Raw genomic sequence first — 24,350 nt, forward strand, 5'->3', positions numbered from 1 at the left:
TTTTGGGCTGAGCCAGAACTGACCACGTCACACTGTAATCAGTTCTGCCAAAGCTTGAAAACTTTTGATAGAAACAGAGTAAAACCAATGACCTCACAACCCCTTTCCACACTTCAGCAGTTACTCGAGGCAAAAGATACTCCGGGACCAGACAGATAATTATGTCTTTTTCCTTAAAAGGACCTGTCTGGGAAACTTGGCTTCAGAACAAGACAGACCCCCTCAGACACTGCATTCTTCATTAGTCTTGTCATTTGAAGGCCCAGTATTCCTTGCTTTTGAATACAGGGAAAAGAAGAAACCAATGGAATGACTTGGATGAATTTTCACAGGACAATAGAGACATGTGGATAGAGAATTGTCTCCACCCATTCTCAGTCCACCAACTTCTCAAGAAGTTCCCCTATGCTCCAGTTTTAGTATGCAAGCAAGGATATCACACATTGTTTAAAACACAACATCTGCAAAACAAGATCAACGCACCTTTTGCTCCACTGAAACCTCAAGACAACTTCAATGTAAGGAAGAGAGGTAAAACAACATGACAGCACTGCTAACAGGGGCAGCACATGGTGACCACAGGACAGGCCATGCTGGCTGTGCACTTGTCCATACCCCAAATACTAAAAGCTTATCAGGGAGATGTTCAGGATGCCAGAAAAAACCCTGACCAATCACTCCTATCTTGTGTGACTGGAGCCTCTGGGAGATGAAGTTAACCTGAAGCAAATGTCACTGCTGGCATTTCATCAATCTCACCCAGTCTGAAGAGACTCGGGAGGTAAAGAAAGATATGCTGTAAGAGCCTCTTCAGAAAGAGGACAGATGTTCTTAGTGCACATGTTTTGAGCCCTTCTTCAAGGGTTTTTTCAGCCACACTGGATTAATTGCTTATTTTCTCTGCACCTCATTTTGTCACCTGCTGAGGAAGTAGCTAATACTCTGTGGTAATTAATGCTCAAGTAATTGAGATAGCTGTGTGGCATACAGGGCTGCTGACCTTAAGAAACTTTTACACTACAGGCATCTTGCAACAAAACAACTAATAGTGTAGACAGAAGCAGCAAGTTTAATGACTTGTCCTCACCTCTTCTCAAAGAGGTGGCATGTTCACATATGCCCGTTCCACACCAGATCTTCGTTGTTGCAACAAATGCACAAAATCACTTCAAGTAAAATTGCAGTAGAATATATTACACAAAGAACAAGTCCAAGGAAGCCTTATAAAGCATGAAAATACATGTTTGATCAGTACAGAAAGGCTAAATTAATAGCTGCTTCTTACACATGCCAAAGAGCTCCCGACTGAGAGGCAACAATGAAGTTTCAATCCATTATTTGCATTCAAAACCAAAAAAGTTCCATGTGAACAGAAACACGTGTTTCCAGGGATTCCCAAGATGTAAAACATTCTCCTGTAATTGTATAAATAAGTCAGAGACTGAAACCTATTAGTCCGTTGCCACTAACAAAGCAGAATAAAACAGAACAGCAAATTAAAACTTCAAGAAGTGACCGACGTCAGTGAACAGCTTAAAATGCTGCTGTGTTGGCATGAAGAGCAGAGTCCAGAAGAGTCTCCTAAGGAACCAAGAGCAAACCCATTCTTGTCTCTAGTGATATTTATTCTTATAAGGCCACACTCTTGTGAGTGGAAGTACTTATTTTCCATTGCTTCCTCCATTCAGAACTGGAGTTCCTTGCCCTCCCTTACTGGGGTAGAAATGGTTTCAGCAATTTTTTCCGACTGCTTTATGAGTCTACAACCACATGAATAAACAAAGTTCTGCACTGCACGTCCATCTTTTAAAAAGAAACAAAACTAAGACACACTTTTGCCTCACAATTTAACAGCCATAGCCCACACATCAGGAGGCTGGGATGAAACAAGAATGGGATCTAAAGAGCACAAGCAGATCTAGAGGAGACAATTTGGATCATAGTTACCTCTGAGGTTTCAAAAGCCTTACACTTATCGCAGCTCCATCTGTATCCCCATTTGCTAATACACAAATATACAGGACTGGGATCCTGAAGGACTTACAGGTACATAAAGTGACTGTGGCTGAGCACAAATTGACAGGAGGGGGGAAAAGTTTTGATAAAGTAGTTGTTAAAAGCAGGTTCCTTGTGGATTTCAGATCTACAAATACTAAAAACTTTTACTACACCATCTAATCTCAGGCTTTTCCAAATTCTGCCCTGCTTCTTCCCTATTGCGCAAAACATAGTTAACATAACTGGCACAGCAGGACAGACGGACTCACCAGGAAAGCCTGGACAACTGTTCGCAAACCAGTCTGGCATCCAGGGGTGTAAAACTAGCTTAAAATTATGAAAGAAGGTAAAATTTTAAGGCATTCAAATAGATAATGCAAGGGGGACTAATCCTGTTTTCACAGTCAGAAAGAAACCAACCTTTAGCACAGATCCACAGCTTAGCACACACACTGTCACGCGGTGCTGTCACACAGAACCTTTCCTTGGGAAGAGACAAAGGGAGGGATGTACCCACCACACCGAGGGATGGAAGTGCCGGGAGACAGAGACAAAAAGAACTGCCCAGGGTCACCCACGAGTCGCTGAGGAGACAGAGCCAGGGACACTCAGCTCTGGAGAACCAGGGCAGAAGGCGAGCAAACAGGGCAATGCCAACATTTACAGCCCTGTTTAGACTTCGGAGCTATCAGGGACTGCAGGAGATAACCTATCCCTTACTTCAACATTATCTAAAGCAAACCCCTTATTTCATTAACCCTTATTTTTCTGGTTTGCAGGAATCTTTTCCTTTAGGAGCTCTTGGTGAACCATTTGGGCTGCAGAATTCTGGGGACAGCCCATTACTTTTCTTCAATCCCTTCTCAGGAAGGACGTGCAAACCAAGGGGACTGAAACACCAAGTGCACATACACCAGAGGCACTTTAATTCTTTGGTTGCTTCCAAGCTCAGAGAACCTGAGCCAGTGTTTAGCTGCAGCACAAGAATCAAGCCCAGACCTCCAGCACAGCATGCAGGGACAGTGCTGCTGCTTCACTGCAGACAAAGGTAGGCAAGAGCTGAATCACCTTTGGGAGATTTTTGGCAAAGAATTATCCCAGGAACAGCCCTGAGAGTTACTTCAATAGATTGGGTCAAGAGCAAAGAGACTCTTGGTGCAATCTGTCACAACTTCGCACTGCAGACACGAGAACCTCATGTTCTGTACACCATCCGCAGACTGAGTCAGTGCCCCCAGCTCAAGCTCTTTCCGCCTCCAAATGCTCTTTACACCATCATTAGACTGGAAAGGTGCAAACAGCACAATTTGTGGTGCAAAGGCAACAGCTGATTACTGCAAGCAAACTTACAAGGTGAACCAGGAGGAAACAGGGGCAGACAACAACAAATCATAGTCCTTAGAGATGATAACAGAGGCTTTGGCCATATTTAAAAAATAGGTTGATATTATTTTGAGGTCTAAGTTTAAAAACTGTAGTAGATTACAAGAAAACTGCTGTGTTGTCAGGAGTAATTACATTACCCTGTGATGATGTCAACTAGAAAAACATTTTCTCTTGCTGACTGTGTAAATCACTACTGTATTCGGACTCATGGAAAAGAAGTTTTTTGTAAAGACTACCTGAAATGCTGACACCTCCTTAGCACAAGAGTGATGTCCCAAGAGCAGCTCACACAGAGCCTGTATTCACACCAACACCACACAAGGACAGGGCTGGTGTGTTTGACTGTCCTGGGTTTAACCCAGAACAAGGGCTCCCCCCAAGGAAAAATCTAACAAATCAGGGGGGAAAAAAAAAAGCAATCTCATTGAACTGCCTCTCCTGCAGCAGTGGATGCCCAGCCTGTGTCTGCAGCCAGGATCACACAGTTTATACACATGGGAGTGGTACACGCTCAGCGTCCTCAGGGAGAGGCTCTAATGGCATTTGCTCAAAGCCTTTTATGAACCATCCCTTGACGACTCCGCGTGGCTTTGGCCAGTGCTGGTCTCCTGCTCGCTGCAGGGAGGAAAGCCTTAAGAGGCAGCACCCTTGGGAACAAGCCTCTGCAATACTCTGCTTTACAGTGTAAACTGAATGCACAAGACAAAAAAAAAAAGTGGCTGGTAGAAGCTTTAAATCACCTCTGCCAAGCAATACCACTGCTTTATGCACTGGAGTCAGATTATTCTCCTACTACTGTTTAATTCCTATTAAGCTGAATTGATGGGGTAGCATGGCCAAAGTCTTAGAAGAAGTTTGTTTCAAAAGACTGAGAACTTATTTTTATTACACTTCAGCTGGTTCCTCACTGTAGGAGCAACTCCCACACTGATCCCAGATAGGGTTTTTTTGTTGGGTTTTGTTTTGCATTTTTTTCCCCCCCTCATATCTACAATGATTCCTTTAAAGTGTCGAGCTGCACTGGATGGACACAGCCCGATTTCACCTCTGTCCCCATTGTGGGTGAGCTAATTGATCACTCACCCACAAGGGGCCAATTCCAGCAGTGTCTAGAAGCATTTTATCAGTCTGCCTTGCCACAAGTCCATTCTCAAGTCAAGGGAGGGAATGCAATTCCCCTGCCTTAAGGGGATTTTACCACAATTAGCATACAAGAAGAAATCTGATTCCAGCTAAAACACACAAGAAAGTAAACAAAAAGTAAACGTTTAATGACAGTTGAGATTTCTGCACTTCTGTACTCCAGAGTCCCCTGAAGGAAAGGAAGGAGCCCGCAGAAAAAAGGATCAGCAGAGCAGTGTAGGACACAGTAGTTTTAAAGTAACACTATGATTGCAATATTTTAATAAGTACAGCTCCTAGATATGGTGCATTAAATTCCATTAGAAGTCTTCAATTTACAAAATGTTACTTTAAGTCACTGATTTTAATCTCTTCATGCAGCTGTAATCTGTTTATTGTGTTAAATCCAGGCCAAATCTCACTAGTTGACAACTGTTACATCACATCACTACAAATACCTGAATATAAAACATAACCTATTGACACAGGATAAAAGGCTGTGGCTACATTATTATGCATGATACACTCCTAACTTCTTCAATTAAAAAACTCCATGCAATGTATTATTAGTTTGGTGAGGATTTTTTTGGTTGGGTTTTGTTTGCTGGGGTTTGTTTATTTTTTCCTCTTTTTTTTTTAAACTAATAGCTGGCATCACTTCATGGAACACACAGCCAACATTTTCAGATTCCACCCCACGAAAAACTCAAATCTGCCTTGAATAAGACACGAAAGGGAGGAAATGTTTATGTAATTTGTTTCCCATCTAAAAGAAAGCAAGCCTAGTCCTCAAAAACTGAACTGAAACAACTCTGGTTACCTTGTGCCTCAATTTAAAGAGCAGTAGTCCTTTCTTTGCTATGCAGAAATAACAAGGTGTGGAAACAGCTTTTTCTTTTTAGCTTTCAAATGCCCTCTACTACCACAGTCACTAAATGAGCTGTTTAAACCAGAGGAAATAGGTTGCAGGTGCAGAGTGCCATCAAAAGTTCATTTATCACTACACTTCACATTCCAAGTGCTTAGCTAAAGGCTCCCATCATATCAGAGCTTCTGCTTTACAGCTACTGCAACATAACCACATTCTCTACTTTTTAGTTTTCAGAACATGGAGCCTGATATTTTAAAAGGTTGGCTGGTGAGAGGGATAGAAACATGCTTGAAAAACTATGATTACTACAGAAGTGACCATTAAGATTCAAAGCTTTGTTATTTTTCTTTAATATAACCTAAAGTGAGAAACCCAAGTTATACATCTTATTTTCAGGGGTATTCCAATGCATTAGGAAATATTTATTTCACTTTGATTATCTGACAGCAGAAATAGGCAAAGGAAACAAGATGAACATCTAATACTATTTACAGTCTCATAATTTATTCCTGAATGATTCAGCTGTAATGCTATGAAATATTTTGAAGTTTCTTGGCTGCCAGTTTTATATATGTTGAGACTTTTTTTTAAAGTTATTATAATTCTTACTAGAGTCAAAATTAAATCAATACATTTATTAAAATTTATTATCAATTTTACATGAAAGACTAATACTAGCGTGGAAGATGCAGCCACTCCAGCTGATTTAGCAGTTTCTCTTACACAAAGAGCCCAGAGCAGCAGCTGCATCATTCCCTCCTATCCTGATCTACCAAGTATTTCAAGTCTGTGCTAGACAAAACCACATCTGGGAGTGAGAGCACTATCCAGGTATCCAGCAGAGAGCAAGGCTCGCTCTCCTCTGAGCAAGTTCAGCTTTACTCAGGGGTGCACAGCAGCCACAGCAATTTCTGAAACTAAAATACCCGAATACATTTAATCTGTTTGAGTTTCCATGCATTTCAGCAACATTATTCTGCAAGTTTTAAAGTGTAGCATGTTATTTTTGAACCAGCAATTATCTTATTTCCTATACTCCAGTCTCCAGCAGACCAGGGAAAATTCACTCTTTTCCTGTGGTCACAACTGCAACCTGTGATCACCTTTTACTTGATCCTATCAGATGTAAAAAGGTTCCCACAGTGAAAGCCTGGAGCCTTCTGCTTTCATTAATGGGCTGTGGAATACCAAACAGAGTGCCTAAGTGGAGAAAAACTACATGACAAGTAGTCCTAATACCAGAAGAAAGAAAAATTGTGAATAACCTATACTGAAAATTGGCAAACAACATGAGATGCTTAACTTCACAAGCCACTCTCAAAACTAAGTAGCTGCTCCAAGAGATGAAGATACTCCTGAAGAAAGAGGTTTAATAAAACTGAGAATTAAGTAACAGCTTGTAACAGGACTACTTTTCTTCTGGTAATGCTGTGCTAAATACCCCAAATTTGTTGGATACAATGTAAGTTCAAACTGGTTTCCTAAGGACATGTTTGTGTCTCTACGAGGTAAAGCAATGCAGCAGTCTCTGCTCAAGGGGAGAAACTGTTCAGAATTGGGTTTTCACAACAAGAGACTTTAGAGCATGAGTTACTTGAGATCAAAACATAAAACAAGGCACTTTTTGTCACTGCAGTCACTGTGACAAGTAGTGGAATCCTGCCGTACTTCACAGTAAGATAGCTACCCTGATACAGAAACTGCAATTTTCCTTTTGAAGTGAAAGCAATAAGCACAGACAAGTAAAACAAGGAGGCGATTTGCTAATACCAAGCAAGATATGCTTAAAAAATGCCAAACAAAACCCAAACTACCTAACTTTGCTACTATGAAAAGCGTACAGTCAAGGTCAAACCCAGCATCTGTTCTATAAGAGAGTGTTTTACAAACGATGTGCACATCTGATGTCCAAAGGTAATTCTGGGTGGATTAAGTGCAATGGAAAACTGCAGTGCCCTACAGGGAGGGAACATCTTCTGACTATTGCTGTACAAAGATGCCTGACAACCTAAGCCTGTGCTTTTTTGAAATACCAATCTCCCCAAGTAATTTGATCTGAGTGTAACTAAACCCATTCAGACAGCAGGATCTGGGAAATCACACACCTGTAGTTAGCACTACTAACCACACCACCTAGTAGTACACACACACACACACTGTAAGAATACCTGGCAGTGATGGGGAAGAGACAGTTAAGATTTAAGAACGAGCTCGACCTTACAGGATGAGGAACTGAACAAGTGTCCCTGACACTTGCTGAACAGATGACACCACCCTCAGAACTGGAAATAACAGACCTGTGACAAACCTAGAAATGACACAAATCTGCATTAATTCTTGAGCCTTCAAACACTTTATGGATGCTTAGAAGAAAGCCCTTCTAAACACTACATCTTTCCTGAACTGAAAACCAGTGGAAAACTTACTTGTGCAGCCTCTGGAGCTACTATGATAAAAATTACCGTTACACTTGTTTGTAGTCCATGTACTACAATAATTTTAAAATACTTCTCTTAGTACTGGGGAAAAACAATTAAAGTCAAGGCATGTTTTACTCTGGTTACCTATGGAGCTAATTGCCAAAGACTAATTCCAGAGCTCTCTTGAGATTAAAATGTTAACACACACAAAAAAAAGACAATATAAAAATTCATCTTAGAAAAAAAAAAAAAATCACACACTAACAGATTCCCTTTGGAATTCAAGTTTTCTTACTCTGGATTAGAATCTGAGCATGAGGCTCCTGTGCTAGTATGAATGGATGGGGTATTTACAAAAAGGGAGATAAAACACAAGAACTTAAATTAAAACCAAACTAATTCTGCCCTTAATAAATGAAGCTCACATCTGTTTTGAACACTGTTTCACGTTATTGTGAAATACAGCTACAGGGGACTTATTTCACAAAACAATGCTCCACAGCTTTACTCCCTACAAAGGAAACAATTTAAAAATACACCCTAACTTCAGCACACAAAGGCTTAGCCAAGCTCCCGATCCCTCAGAAACGTGGCCCTGGTGTCAGCATTGTTTCTCATTCTCTCTGAGCACACTGAGCAGCGATGGGCACAGCCCAGGCACAGATTAGCTCCTGGGAGATGCAGTGGCCCTGCTGAACTCGCTATCCCTGCTGTCAGCACCGTGTACCCAGCTTGCTGAAGTGCACACAGACCAGGTTCAGCTGGTATGCAAACACAACACTGGCAGCTTTGAAGAGAAATCTATCAGATTCCCCAAAGAGGCAAATATTGCCCAGGATGAGTGTCGCAGGAGAGGCCCACTCATGAACACAGGGAAGGAGAATTTTAACTCAGGCTATGGTTCAAACATAAATTTATGTTTGCTGTGCACAGACAAGCTCATGTTTTGACAGTGATGTGGAACAAAACCATAAACTGACGATTATGCATCAGTGGACAGAAGTCACAACAACAGGGCTGGACAGGAAGGAAGAGGAAAATGTGTTAGACAGAAAGCAGTGCTTCCAGAACAACAGCTTTACACCCTCACTTGTGAAATAAGAAAATGATACACTTGCCAATTCAACTGCTTCTGCCTTTTGCCCAGGATTCAATTTAAGAATTAAATTACTGGGATGGCCATCTTATTGCCAGCTGCAGACTCCATCTACTACAAGCTACAGACTGGGGCAAATAAAACTACACTGTGCTGGGCTCTCCCAAGACCTCATGCTGACAACTAAAGCTGCCAAGCACAGAGCACCAAGGGCCAAGCTGTACTTTTTATATCTATACGATTATAACAGCCTAAAACCCAGAAAGCAGCTTCCTTTAGACACAGGCGATGCTGAATAAGCCCACTTGATGATAAAAGAAAGACATTGTTTATGACAGCTACCAAAATCCAGAGAGCAGCATATTTTAAATTAGAAGACTGTCTACTCATAAAAACAGGTATTTCAAGGACAGCCTGCTTATGCTCCCTAATGAAGTGCAGGTGACATATACAGTTATGATAACAGGATTTAGACAAGATGATGGCTCCTCTGACAGTATTCCAGGTTTTGGAGTAAGAAGAAGGCAAGAGGATAGGAGATGGCAATGGTAAAAGGCTCTTAAAATATGCAAATGTTCTCCACATTCATGTCCAAAGGTATCCTGGACAGCTGGAGAGATGTCCCATCTGATGGAGCAAGACAAAGCAACCCGAACACCTACACACTTCTGGGATGACAACTTGTGAGTATCAGAGTTAACAGCATTGACATTGACATTCAGACTCTGATTTGTGCCAGTGCTTGCTTACTGCAAAGATGGATGGAGATGACACCTACAGAGGGATTAGGTAACATTGCAGAAGTTAATCAAGGTCACTGTTGTTATGAGCTCATCTCGCTCATCTTGCACTGCATTTCTGTCCACATGAACCTACTGCCCCTGGGTGTCTGGCCATTTACACTATGCATGGGAACACAACCTTGCACCTCAGGTTTTCTACTGCAGAAAGTACTCCAAGACTTTTGCTCTGTATCCCTGAGGTGCACTGTAAACCACACTGCAAGAATCTCATCTTCAGCCAAACCACTGCTAAAACCCAAGTGTTGAGGGGAAACACCAGCAAGGAAAGCTAAGTCTGATCCACACATCAAAGGGTTTGCTGTGCACAAGCAGCATTACCACAGATACAGCACATTTTAACAGCCTCAATGACATTCCCAGTCCTCAAAAGAAAAGCAGGCAGCCTTTTATTCCCCATCTGGTGGTCATTAACTCTAGAGAACAAACCTCAGAGTACGTCACTAGCTCTACTCCATCCCTCCATTTTGTACATGCTGCTTGTGTTGCAATGAATCATCCCCTTCACAAGGATCTCCAAAGAACTCCAGCTTCTTGTTTCCCAAAAGGCTGGATTAAACTGGAGAGTGCTTGTCTAACTTGTAAGGTGCCTTCCTAAGGCAAGTTTAAACCAGTACCTGCCCATCCCAGCTATTTTATCTTTCCAAAAACTGATCTTACTCACACACTCACCAGCATTCACAATCTGGGAGAAGACATAATTTGCTCTTCCTACTGCTCCAGGCCCAGTTAGGAGACATCCCTAGCAAGGTGGCCTGTATGGTGCAAGAGATTGATGTACCTGGAAGACACTGTCCCCCTACTGCAAATCCAGTGATTTCACTAATTGCAGAACCCTCCACACAACATTTCTAATTTGCATTGCATCATAAGTATTTGTGAAATAAGATAGTACCACAGAAAAAAATGCCCACCTTAGCTCCTGAGATGAGATTTGCATATAACAACATGCTAAAACTGCAGAAGTTGTTTTTTTTTTTTTTTTTTTTTCTTTGTGCAGCCCTTTGGTAAGCGCCTCAGTCTCAAGCTGCAGAAGGAATTAAAAGTCAGAAGCAAATGTCCGAGATGGAACTGAATCTCAGCCCTAGCCAGACAGCTTTACGTCTATTTCTGTGCTGGAAAAAATCACTCCCACTATGCTCTGGTTTCTCCAGCTCTGAGAAGAGCATAGTACTCCCTCTTTCCCCACTATGGCCTTAGGACAAGATAACAGTGTACAGCACAAAGGACCTTAAACCCAGACACAGCACCCATGAGTAACAAACTGTCCCTTCCCGGTGCTTCCTGCCTTCAGCTTCAAGAGTCTCTCTTCACATTCAACCCTTCACCCTCATGTCCTGAGCAGAGCACCAAGCACTCCAGACAGGCTGACAGCTGGCAAGGCAGCACCAAACCAGAAGCTGCAGTAAGAATTGCCAACCTATCAGCTACTAATCTCCCTAAGGACAGCACAAACTCCATCCACTTGCACCTGCTGCAGAGTAGATGAAGGAAGAGCCTTCCCACCTGGTTATCATGTCTCCAAAGAGACTGTATGTAACAGGGTGTGTCTCCTGCCACTATCTCCACTTTTCTCCTCCTAAAACTCTGCTTACAGACCACAAAAATACCAAGTTTGCTTAAACCTTAACTCCAGAAATCTCTGTCTTTTAGTTAGAAGATCACATTTCTCAACTCTACCTCCAGCTACTAAAAAATCTCCAACAGACACTACAGTTCAAAGGGGGAAAAAACACTGAAACAACTTCTCTCCTGAAAGGTCTTTATAAGTCACCTCTGCAAAGCAAGAAAATGCAACCTCAGAGGAAGAGGAGCAGCTGTTTTGACAAGTCTGGCCCTCGTTCAAATACCAGGATAAGCCTTGAGTAGTAAAATATTGCCATCAATAAAAAGTTCAACTAAAGTGCATTGCCCTGGCCCTAAAGTACAGGTCATCTATTCCATGTTACATACACAGGAAAAGCTGCTGCAATGTTCAACTGAAAATGTGTACAGAAGTGACAAATGAAAGAAAAAATGTTCTGGATGACACTCTCTAAGTTCATGATCTCGTATGTCAGAAGCTGTGTTAGGCAATAGAGCAGAGTATGTGACAAATGCCAGGAAAAAATTAAAAAGCTATCTGCACTTGGGGATTGCTCCATCCCTAGGAATTACTTTCTTGACTTTTAACTATGAAGCCACGTCTCTGGCCAATGTCCAAAAAAATTATTCTTCAAAATTCTTAAAATTATTCCCTTTAGACACTGCCACACATCTAGCTGCACCAAACTGACAAGACATTTGAATGGAAACAAGATAACTTTCAATTTCCTGCTGCATATACTGAGTAGTACAGTGCACCTAACACTTCAGAAATTCTAAAGCATTTGGTAAAACTTATTTCAGGGCAGCCAAACAGTGGGTTTTAGACAGAAAAGCTGTATGCAGTTTAGGCATGCTCAAGACCAGATCTCATACTTTATTTCCTCTTTTCATTTATTCTTAAACACAGCAAAATATTCAACTACTGAGGTCCTGGATGCTGGCTGCAAAAATTAGTAACACTATGCCAATCAATGACTGGGATTACAAAATGAGCAACAAGGAATAAAAGCCACAAGGGTTTTATTTTTAGAAAATCATTAAAAAATAACATTATGGAAGAAAAATGGACATCTTGAAGAACTCAAACTATGCCTTCATTGAGAACGTAAGAGTATTTCTCCCCCAAATAAAGCTGCACTATGTGCTGAATGCTGCGTGTGAGAAAGAGACTGTCAGCTGTACACTGCAGCTGATGAAACCAAGCAGGCACTTAGCTAGTTGTCCAAACAACTAAAACATCAGTGTGTTATCAGCTCTCATACTAAATCCAAAAGCACAGCACTGTACCAGCTACTATGAAGAAACTTAACTCTATCCCACCCAAAACCAGGACACAAGCAGATGCCCACCATGGAACATGTGTTTAATGGACACAGCCAAAAATGAGTTACATAGACTGATCAGAACATTTTAGTGAAGCTACAAGTACACTCCAAGCTTTCCTGAGGCAGAAATCAATCTCTCTCCAGTGATGGAAAGATACAGGCAGCTGCAGAACTACTCTGCTGCAAAGCTGAATTCCATGAATGTCCATCTGTCCATAACATGTCTACACCAGGCAGAATTATTAAGGAAAATCTCCATCTTTTGATGGGCATCAAGAGGCTCACCATTCTGTGATACTGATAGAGGAGGAACCATTGTCTTGCTAACACTCCCTAAAAAGCTCCTTCTCTGACGAAGGTATAAGATAAAAATACATACAGGGACACCCACACAGCTCACAACTGCACAAAGCATATGGCAAGCTTGTGAACATGAACAAATACACTCACGTCAAAAATATTGATAAGGAATCCAAAAACATCTACTGATCGGAAGCTCTGTGGGAAGCAACTTTTGTCTCCTTGAGACTGACAGGAGCTTCCAATTAAAACCATTTCCTGAAGGTCTGATGCTGTCCCTCTTTACCCTGCCTTCATCTCAATTTCAGAACTCAATACCATCAAACTCAGAAAGGGATTTAGGTACTCCAGGTGCAGATGCAGGGTGTTTCTCTTGAGGACACACTGTCTGCTGAGGCTGAGTGACAAGCACCTACACTAACTTTCCTGCTGTGCCTCCAATGAGCCTGCACTGCCCCCATCCCATCAAGATAAGCAGTTCAGACATTTTCCAGCCCCCAAAGCCTCCCAAGACAGGGGTAAGGCATGTCCACTGCTGCCCGTCCTTGGGACTCCTTATTGTTGGGAACAGGCAGACCCCAAACCCAGAGCAGCTGTCCGTGCAAGTCACTCTCCCAAACTGAACAACTGCTGCACCCTCCTCTGAGAGAAAGCTGTTGAGATTCAAGCAACAGCCATGAAACAAGGGGAACTTCCCCAGGGTGAAGCAGCAGTAGAATATTTTATTCTAGCAGAGATACTGGCCTTGAGATGACGGAAAACATCACCAGAACTCTGTGACAACACTAGAAAATTTGTGAGGCAGTTCTTACTTGAACCTCTGTCCCTCTCCTACTCATCTTCCCTCATTACAGAACTCCATCTCTATCATTAGTATTAATAGAAAACTAATTGCCAAGGTCTCCCACGTCTCCAAAAGCATCAAGTCTGATCTCCACCAGTTGTGTTGGAGGATCTCCCAGATTACTGTTTGTTGCAAGGACTGGCACAAAACTCTATTTCCTGCCATCGCTCCTGCTAACACAGACAGGAATTTTAAAAAATCCTAACTTCATCTTAAAGAAGTCTGAGAATCATTGATGCCAAGTACATGTTACCAAAGAACAAATTTCTCCATATTCTCCACTTTCATTCTCAACTCTGGAGCTCTCACTTGTTCATCAGCTGAGCAGCTACAGAAGTCAAATTTAGAACCCAAATTTCCACTTGAAAACATGCAGGTATGCTCATATTTCTGAAGCCAAAACCAATTTTTTAATCCTCCTTGCACCATGCAGGTCACAAGAATCCAAAATTAACTTCACTCTTTCTTTTCACATCATTTTCCAAATGTCCTAACTCTCCCTGTGACACCACAAGATTGACTAAGATCAATTCACTAACATCATTAGTTTAAAAGGCAAGCATTCAAGATGAAAATATTTCCAACTATAAACCTCATTAAATCTACTGGAACTATTTAGCATTTATGTCAGCCAGGACATTTTGCACAAACGCTGCGCTAAAAATACTGTAGTCTCATACACACCGGGAAACCACTACTACAACGTGTTCAGCTGAGCTGGGAAATAGCAGGAGCCTGCAGCAGAACAGGCTCTCTCTGCTCTGCCTGGAACAGCCCTTCCATGCTGTAGTAATTCCAGTGTTCAACCACTGATGGACAGTGGAAGCCACCAGAGCACACAGAGGAACTCCCTGGAGCAGGCAGCTACTGGCAGAGTAAGGACAGCAGTAACTGGGAACACTGTTTAAAAGGAATAATCCTACCACAGCTATGAACTGGCTTTTAAATTTATTTTCTACTGGTTTTTTTTCCACAAGAGCAGAACAGCAACAAACTCACTGCTGAAACCACAGCAAGTCCATACCCTTCTCCCATTCCCTTACCCACAGGAATCATTCTGAAATGTAAAGGTGATCCACATTTAAACACTGACAGTGCTGAACAGCCCAGGACAAAGAGTCCTGCAGGGAGAAGGTACAGGCAGATGTGTCATATGCTCTGTCAAAAGGGACAGGCCCAGGACAGCAAGGTGATAAACATTGATCTCTATATCAAATGTCTTCTCTCAGATTTGGAAAGCTAAGATAGACCTTCAAAAAGCCAGGCAGAAGCAGAATACATAACACTAAATAGATTTTGCTCCCATGTTTCAGAGTGTGAGGTTTTCTATAAAATGGGGAGCAGTATCTATAAAATTGGAAGCCACAAACCAATGAAATTTAATAAGCCAATAAATATTTGTGAATGACTACATGTCCTACAATGATATGAGAAACTGTATCAGCACAACCAGCTCAAGCAGACTTGAAAGAGAAACTGTCCCATCTTGAAAAGCCACAGGAAAAAAAAAAATCCGCAATGATTTCCTAGGTTAAATTGTATTTCTCTTAAATAGTCACTGTGACATTAAAGCCAGTCCAGTAACAAAAAAAAAACAGATACACTGTCAGTGCTCCACTGATTTTAGCAGAACTACAGCAATTTACAACATCAGGAAGAATCTGACCTGGAGCCTCCCTCTAAGAGGGCAGTGGCTTGTGCTATTTCAGCAGGTATTACTTTAACAGGAATCCAGTGAAATCATTAACAGAGGAATTTGAGTCAATGAGATGTTAAGTACTTGCTATAATTACATATTATTGCAGTTTCTGCTGACAGTGCAACTCAGGAGGTTGGAATTCAATGAACTATCTAACGAATATCTGAAGTCACAGTTGTAAATGAAATTAAATCTGATTTGTGCTTGATCACGTTTATGAGCTGTGTGTCTAATTTACATGAAGCCATGTAAAAAAAGCACACTTTTACACAGGTCTCCTGGTTCAAATTTTTTCATGTTTTACAAAGTAAACAAAGAAGCCCTGATAACAGATTAATAACTGAGAGTGCTTAACACTGGAGTAAAAGGAAAAACATCTTAAGAAAACCTGCTAGGAGGAAGAAACACACGGGCCATTAACCCCCAAAACACATCTTCCAGCACATTTAAGTAATTCTGCTGAGTTTTAACAAAAACACAAGTTGGCTGCAGCTCCCAGAAATGCACTCAACTCCCCACTCCCACCAGACACCCATTAAGTTTTAACCTAAATGCTGAATGTGTCAGAACAATTAACACAACAGACCTCAAGGTCTTTAGCAAAGCCCTTCTGAGGCTTCTGCTGGGGAAAATAGATGCAACTTATGCAGCACATGGTAGTGAAGAGCAGCTTACCAACAATATGTTTATTTACATTTCTGAGAAGTGTCATGAATGATAAATTTACTTCAGAGTACTCTCACCTATCACAATCTGAAGATTCCCATACGCTGTCATATCCTAACAAGCCCTGCGAGGGATTGCTGTGAACATATTGAAAATCAATGCAAAAACAAAATGAAGAAATTTTGCAGAGATTGGCGTCTTATGTAAAACACTTCTGAAATAAATAAAAAAAACCCAAAAAAACAACAAACAACTAAGTGGTTGCAGACTTAAAACTACCCAAGTATTGTTCTGAGGCTGTGGGCAGCACTTCCCACAATGCAGGCTCACCACCAGCACTGCAGTCTGGAGTGAAGGCAGGGAGCCATGCAAGGAAGGAACAAGCTACATTCTTCTGGAACAAGCTACATCTCCATGTATCACAGAAAAGGCAAAGGAAATTTTCAGCAGAGATATCAATCTGCACCTAAATACCATTAACTACCTTTTGTACTTTGGATCCCTTGCCAAACGTTTGACATTTAAAGCATTCGTGAGACGTGTTCCCAGGGAACTTAAAAGACAGTTTCTCCCTGACATGTCACATACACACAGAGCACAGGCAGTGCCTTCACGCTTCCTAAATCCGTGCAGTTTGTTTAGCACAGTGGCTCTAACAGCAGTGCTAAGGTACACACAGCCCTATGCCAGAAGTGGCCCTGCTCTCCTTCAAAAAACTCTCACCCATCCAGAAGGCGCCAGCAAAGGCAGCAGCAACGAAGCACAAATCTGGTCTCCAACAGACTGTTTCACAACCACTGAGAAATCCTAAAGATCTCTGCTATGTTGCTCTACAGTTTGTTAGCATTTAAATCACCCACACCTCTTATTGCACAGCTCTGTCATACATGAAACATGAATTTAATGCAAAACACAAACCGTGCTGAAATTCCTTAACTTGTAAGGCATTTGGTTCAGCACTCCTGTTATTTAATTTGAATTTCCCTCTTGCTCATTCCTTCATGTTGCCAGCCTGATAAATACACAGATGCCCCATGAGCGCTTGGGCCAACATAAAGAAACCTGCCAGTTCCTGATAAGATGCTGCAGCAGTAAGGGCTTCTGTTTTTTTCCCCAAAAAATACTCACTGTTAAAGCAAGCCCCTCCTTCAAACATGTTTGAATTCCAGAAGCCACCTCTGTGATGCTGGACAAATTCACACTTGACTCCTGTTAATGCACTGTAATGGCTACTCCACTGATACTTGACCTCAAATTGCATCGTAACATTACTGGCCAAATCAACTGGAAGCAAAAAGCACTGCTTGGGGTGATGTCCTCAGTCTCCACACCGAGCAGTTCTGGATTTTACACTAGTTCTGATCACAGGCTGCTGAGCAGCCAAGGCACTAATAGCAGTTAGTGGAATTTAGCAGTTTTGGAATGCAATTTGATTATTTTGCAAACAAAAGTAATTTTTATCTACTGCACTCTGCAAACACAATGGGAGAGCTGCAAGTCAAGATAAATTGCTTTTAGTCTCAACATTGTCCTCAGTAGTAAGAGGTTGTTACATCCAACCTGAGTAACAAAGCTCTTAAAGACAAAACTCAATAGAATCCAAATGTGTGGAGGTGGGGACATTTTCAGCATCCAAGCTGTAGCTGGAAACAACAGTTTTGGACTCCATTTCCCTTCTGAATGATGAAGACTGCAAGGATGTTACTTGCAGAAAAGGCTGGCTGTTTTAGCACAATACTGCTCTCAGCATGGTCTGCAAACAGGCACTGCTAGGACTGAACATGGAAAATTCTTTGCAATGCGTACAGATACTAAAAATACAGCTAAGGTGAAAAAAATACCCACTGCGACCAAACAGGAGGGAGAACCTGGATATTGAAATGGAGTGCAATTACTCAAGTTGGAATTTGCCCAGGATCACTCTTGCTTGGAGTGATATAGCTATTTAATGACAAGAAATAGCCAGGAACATTTATTTACTGCTGGCAGCCCCTCTCACACCCAACACTACCCTGCTATCAATGAAACGGGTGTGTAACCAGATCCAAGCTCACAGCTACAACCAGGCTGTGCCTTGGTGACCTGCAATGGGCAGATCCACCCAACCTATTGCAGCTGCAACAACTTGTGTGACCACAACCCCAGGTAGTGTGTCCACTGACCCAGATAGGAACATTAATAACAACAGGAAGCTTCAAAGTGCTTAAGCTGCCCTATTACTGATACACTAGCCAAAAGTCACCCAAAACATTCTTCATTAACAAAAATGTTTACTGCTGCTACACTCAACATTTAGAATGAGTCAGTCCCAGCCCCCAGAAAAACTTCGCCCAAATGTGAAGTACAGGAGCCCTAAAAGGAGAGTTTGGCTCTACTGTTTAGCTCTGCCTGACAATAATCAAAATACAAACCAATTCTAAACACCTGCGGGGGGGAAAAACCTCGGCACTTGGGATTCCTACCACCCACTCCTAATCTTTGCCACTAAATAGGGTCAAAACAAGAAAATAAAAGCACGAGGCTCAGCGCTCTGCCTGGAGGAGAACGGCTGTTCTCACATCTGCGCGTGACAATTCCCGACGAGCGAGTGCAAAGAGCTCCTGTGCAGAGGGAACGAGGCTCAGAGCAGGCAGGGGTGACAGGTTTTCAGGGAGATCAGGGGTGGTCACAAGGTCACAGAGTGCAGTGTCTATTCAGCACTATTCCCTTTGCAAGACTAACAGGGTTACACGTACCTTCCAGTGCTGAAAAGGGTTTGGGGGTTTAGGGGCCTCTGATCAATGACATTACATGACTGCCGCAAATAATTACAACAGGAGGGAAAGGGTGCTGATGCCACATTGGTATGGATTTGTTGGGTGCACTTGATTTACCAGGAATTCAGTTTAATCGTCGAGGTGTCTTACTTTGAATTTCTGTATTGAATTCCTTCAACACATGGTAGAAATAAAAACCACAGGAGTTTTAAGAGCTGCATGACTAAAACTCTTAGAAGAATAAAACAGCACATGGTCACAATAGAGGAGAAAAATCCCTCTGAAAGGTTCACTGGGAGATGGGAGTCGAAAGGTCAAATACACATCACTTCCTCTATGTACAGCAGCACTAAATAACTAAAGCTTACCAGGGAATATTTATCCCTAAATAAAGATGATCTTTAGACTAAGCAAGTATTTTCCAGCATAAGAAGACTACAAGCATTCCTATACAAGCTTATATTTAAATTGCTTCAAAAGTTACACCTGTACTTTTTAAGAAATCCACTGCACCCTTTTTTCCTGATAGGAATTACTCATAGAGCTCTGCTATTAATTCAGAATGGAAATGAAGAGTTCAAAACCTTCATATTTGTTACTGTCTGCTCCTGCTGCACACACACAATCACATTCCAATGAACTGACAGAAAGAAAGGTGCTCGCAAGCGTAGATCTGTAAATATTTACATGCAGTGGCCTACAAAGCAACCAGGCACGTGGACATCATCCAGAAAAGCATTCTAAAAATTAGTGTAACTATAACTCAAGCAGATATTTTCAACCACCTTTTTTTGTCCTCTACCACCTCAGCAGTCAGGGGACAGCTCAGAGCTCCAAACACATCCCAAACAGTGACAGTAACACACACACACACACAAAGGCTGGTTTTATGTCCTCAACTCCCCTTCGCCACATTTAAGCCCTTCAATTCCACACCTATCAAATGGGGAAGGCTTGCAATTAGCTTGCTTCCTATAAAAATGAATAAATTATCAGAAAAAGTTAGCAGTCGTCAGGCTGATTAGAAAAGATAATGTATGTCTATATATAAATATTTATACAATATAAATATATATATATGAACAGATATACATATATATTCATATATAAATATATACATATATAAATATATATAAGTATAAATATATATTAAATTACAGGACTCCTGTAAATGTTTCTGAACAAAATGAAGTTAGCTTGCAAAGTCCCTGAAGTGATGCTGTCTGCCCTTCTGGAATTGTCTACACTATGGTCTGTTGGGTTTTTTTAAAGTAGGTTTTTATTTTAATTCAAAAAAAAACCCCATCTAACAAGGTAAAGTCACATCATTTAAATAGCAAGGAAAAAAAATAAGACTGATCTTAAAATGGATGCAGCAGCTTCTTTTAAAGAGCAACATGTTGCAATCACCTTTCATTTTAGGGGAAGGGAGGGATTCCCTCAAAGGAACAGAGACGGGGAGCAGTGGGGGGAAGGGAGCCTGCGATTAAAAAAAAAAAAAAAAAAAAAAAAAAGAAAGAAAAAAAAAAAGGGCGACTTGGGATTTTAATTTTTTTTTTTTTAGCCAAAAACTTTGCTTTCCCCTCAGTTACAAGGGGCTGGTGTCGGGGATGGCGGCCCGGTGCCTCTGCAGAGGCGGCTCGGCGGCAGCTCGGGGAGGAGGAGAAGGAGAGAAAAGCCACAGAGAGAGAGAGAGAGAAAAAGAAAATGGCGCAGAGACTAAGTCCCGACCGTCGACAAGGCGACTTTCCAGGGAGGAATCGGGGCCCAAAGGCGACCCCGGCGGAGCGGCGGGGCTCGGATCGGGGGCCTGCGGTGCCCCCACTCGGGGCGGCGGGGGTCCGGGGGGGCCGATCCCGGCGGGAAAGGGGCGCTTTTGGCGGCTCGATGGGAACAATGGGGCCGGTGAGCGCGGAGCCGGGACTTAGTCTCTGGGACGCCATGTCTGCGCGAGGGGCGCGCCGGGGCCGCACTCACCGTTCGCTCGGAAATCCGCCTCGATCTGCGGGGAGAGCACACAGGGACACACCGTCAGCACGCCCGGGCCCGCGCCGCCCCGGGGGACCCCCACCCCCGCCCCAACCCTCATTTTTTAGGAGAATTAAACACCAAATGAGAAAAGCCCAGCGCGATGCGGAAGGTGATGGGGGAACGGGTGAAGCGCCCCCCGGCCCCCGCACGGCTCATGGGGGGAGCCCTCCCGAGCCCCCCAAAGGGCAGCGGGCCGGGGAAGCGCGGCAGCCGCCGCCTCCCCTTCTCCGCCCAGCCAGGGGGGTCACACGCGGGTCCCCGCGCCCACCGCCCCCCATCCCACCGCGGGGGACGGCTGGGCTGACAGCGCTGTGCCCACAGGCCTGGGGGCGGCCGCAGGGCACGGTCCCCCCGCCGGGGTTACGGGGGGCGGCGAGGCGGCCAGCCCCGGGCCGGCACGGGGGAATGCGAGCACCGCGGCGGGGGTCCCCGGGGAGCGCGCCCCGCGGGCGGGCACGGGACGCTCACCTGGGAATCGTTGTGCAGCTGGTCCCCGCTCATGCCGGAGGCGCGGGCGGCCGGGCGGAGCGGGAGGAGCGGCGGGCAGAGGAGCGCCGGGCGGAGCGGGACGCGGGGAGCGCAGCGCGGTTGTGTAACAGACTAAGTCCCGGTTTCAGCGCTCTGCGCAGGCGCGGCGCCTTTTAAAGCGGCGAGGAGAGGCCTGACGGCAGGGGGCGGGAAGCGGCCGCGCGCTTATTTGCATGTGAGCCACGCCCCCCAGAGCCGGCATGATTTACATGTGGGCCACGCCCCTCCGGCGTGACTGCTCCGACCCGTCGCCCCCCCACACCGTGCGCTCCGCCGGCTCGCTGCTTTACATATCCGGTCCCGCCCCTTCCTCCCCTCCTCCAATGGCGCGGCAAAAGCCGGCCCTAATTTACATGCGAGTCCCCGCCCTCTCCCCGCGGCTGCCGGGCCCGGTGCATTGTGTAAGAACCCGTGCCGCTCCGTGCGCGCAACGCGCATGCGCTTCTTTCCGCCCCTCCGGCTGTGTTTGCATACAAGCCCCGCCCCTGTGGCGAGGCCCCGCCCCCAGGGCCGCATGGCGCCCGGCTCTGAGGGGAGGCGTTTCCGCTGCCTCCCGCGATAAGCGCCGGTGACACCCCCGCACCCGCCGGGCCCGCAGCCCCGGGCGCCACTGCCTGTGCGGCCCTCGGGGCTTGCCCTAAGTCCCGCCGCGCCAGCCTCCCCCCCAGGCACCGGCTCATGGGCAATTTGAGCGTTTCCATGTGGGAAGAGGCGAGCGGGGTGTGCGCCCCGCAGCCCCCTCGTTATCAGTGTGTTATCGGTGTGGCTGAGCCCACGCTATCGCTCTCTGCACCCCACCGCACCGGGCCGGAGTGCAGAGGCCCCGCAGGAACCTGAGGGGCGATGCAGATCAGGCAGGTTTGGGCTCACTCGACTCGTTTAAGTCAAGGACACCACTGGTGCATTGCATACAGGAGCATTAAAAAGGGATCAGCACGCGAGGTTTTTCCTCTGGCATGAGCAGGCTTTTAAATTTTCTTACTCCTACAAGGAAACGGAGGGTAAAAGGGGGCCAAAGCTTTATTTTCTTGTAGCTAATGTGATAATGAAGCACGTGCCTGCCTAGAAAAACACCCCTCCTTCCTCAGCCCAGACCTGAAGACATTTATTTCTGTTCCGCAGCCGCTCTTATAAACGGGTTTTCTTGTCGGTGCACTAAATGGCAGGTTTAGTATGCATGGCTGGTAGGTGTCTCACAGGACTGCCTCCAGTCTTCTTGGAGCTTCCATCCTCTGCTGCAACACAGACTGTACCTTTCCTCAGCTTCTTTACACAACCGGAGCTTTGATTTGACACTAAAATAACCCGGCGCTGCCAGGCTATCTGAAGAGATACATCAAAATGTAAGCAGTGACAGCAGCCACCTATTTGCACTGCATATTTATATCCTGCAAAGGGAAAGCTCTGTCACTTTCTTACCGTCTTCAGAAGAGGATCTGAGGACTTCCTTTTTTTACCGAGAGCAGGCAAATATTTCTGGCTCTGGAGCTGTTTATTATGCAAACTGCTTTAGTCACTGTAAGATTTTTAAATATAAACATAATGAAAGGGCTGTTTCAGGCACCGGGAAGAGGTGTGTGCCCCTGGCTGACAGGGATGAGGTGAGAGCAGGCTTTGCCCTGTGTTTGAGCCCCTCCTTGCTGCCATCCATCCAGGGGTGTGCCCTTTGGGACAGCCTGGCAGCGGGCTGGCAGCTCCTGCTTCCAGCATTAGAAATTCCTGAAAGCTCTTCCTCAGAAGCAGCAATTTCACTTTAAGGCTCACATCTCTGTCTGCCTTGCTCAGGTGGCTGTGCCTGCCACAAGAAAGGGCCGTGCCCCAGCCCCCGGCGCGCTGCAGCTGCACCAGCCCTGTGCAGGGGAGGGCAGCGCGGCCCCTCCAGCAGCTGCCACCTTCACAGGCGTTTGTAGACACGTCTGGCTGCAAAGCAGAGCCCCCGAAACCGGCACACGAGAGGTTTAGTGCTGTGCTGCCGGCAGCAGCCTGCTGACAGCCAGCTGAGAGAGCTGCGGAGGAACAGGGAGATTCCCAGTTTGGTGTCTCAGGTCCTGACAGCGACCGCTCCCGCGGCAGCGGTGCCAGAGCCATTAGTGACAGGCAAAAGCTTGTGCTCTGCTGGCAAACACCTCTCTCACCACGGGGGGAACCTGCAGCTGAGACAGCCGTGCTGGAGCCAGAGCGAGCTGTCTCTCCCAGGAATCGCTTCCCATCTGCTGCACGGAACCTCCTTCTCTGGAGCTATTCGAAACCCACCTGGACACAAACCTGTGCAGCCTGCTGTAGGTGAGCCTGCTTCAGTAGGAGGCTGGACTGGGAGTTCTCCAGGGGCACCTCCCAAACCCAGCCACTCCATGTGGTCTGTTTTGTCCCCAGTCTCCCATAGGGTTATCCTGGAGCCTGCAGGGAGCCCCAGAGACAGGGAAATACACAGTTGTTCAAAACACATTAAACCGTAACACCTGTGTAGCCCCATCTGTTGCAACGAGCTGTATGATAAAAAAACCTTCTGATGTGCAAACCTATAACCTGCAGCACCACGGTCCAGGAGCTGAATCTCCTTCATCCCGTCCCATGCTGGCCTCCCTTGGGACACGAGAGGCTCTGCTGAAGAAGAGGAAGGCTCCTACAAAACACACCACTGTACGACCAGGGAAGTAAGTGGTTGTGACCCCAAGCCTGCCAGAGTTAGAGAAGCATTTAGACAAAGCTCTCAAGCACATGGGATTCTTGGGGCTGTCCTACGTGGGAGCTGGACTCGGTGATGCTTGTGCATCCCTTCCAGCTTGGGAGATTCTGATTCTAACCAGTCCTTTCTACGGTGGAGGCTGGCAGCGAAGGGGTTAACGTGCTCGGACCTGCTTCCTCGGCGAGGCCGTGCACACTCCATCAAGATAAATGGGGGAAGTTCACACCTCTGAGTG

At 44.8% G+C, this 24,350-nt stretch overlaps 1 protein-coding gene across 1 annotated transcript in view; it reads right to left on the bottom strand.

The window, feature by feature from the left end:
• TOP1 (DNA topoisomerase I) overlaps window positions 1-21,501 on the bottom strand; it is a 67,269-nt gene extending 45,768 nt beyond the window's left edge. Inside the window, exons 1-2 of the mRNA XM_083873095.1 lie at window positions 21,370-21,501; window positions 20,848-20,872 (exon numbers count right to left, since the gene is read on the bottom strand). Of these exons, the coding sequence (XP_083729221.1) occupies window positions 20,848-20,872; window positions 21,370-21,402 (58 nt within the window). The 5' untranslated portion in view covers window positions 21,403-21,501. The remainder of the gene's footprint in view (window positions 1-20,847; window positions 20,873-21,369) is intronic.
• Between the last annotated feature and the right edge of the window lie 2,849 nt (window positions 21,502-24,350).

This window comes from Zosterops lateralis, assembly GCF_965231275.1.
Source record: "Zosterops lateralis genome assembly, chromosome: 16".
In the NCBI taxonomy this organism is placed as follows: Eukaryota; Metazoa; Chordata; class Aves; order Passeriformes; family Zosteropidae; genus Zosterops; species Zosterops lateralis.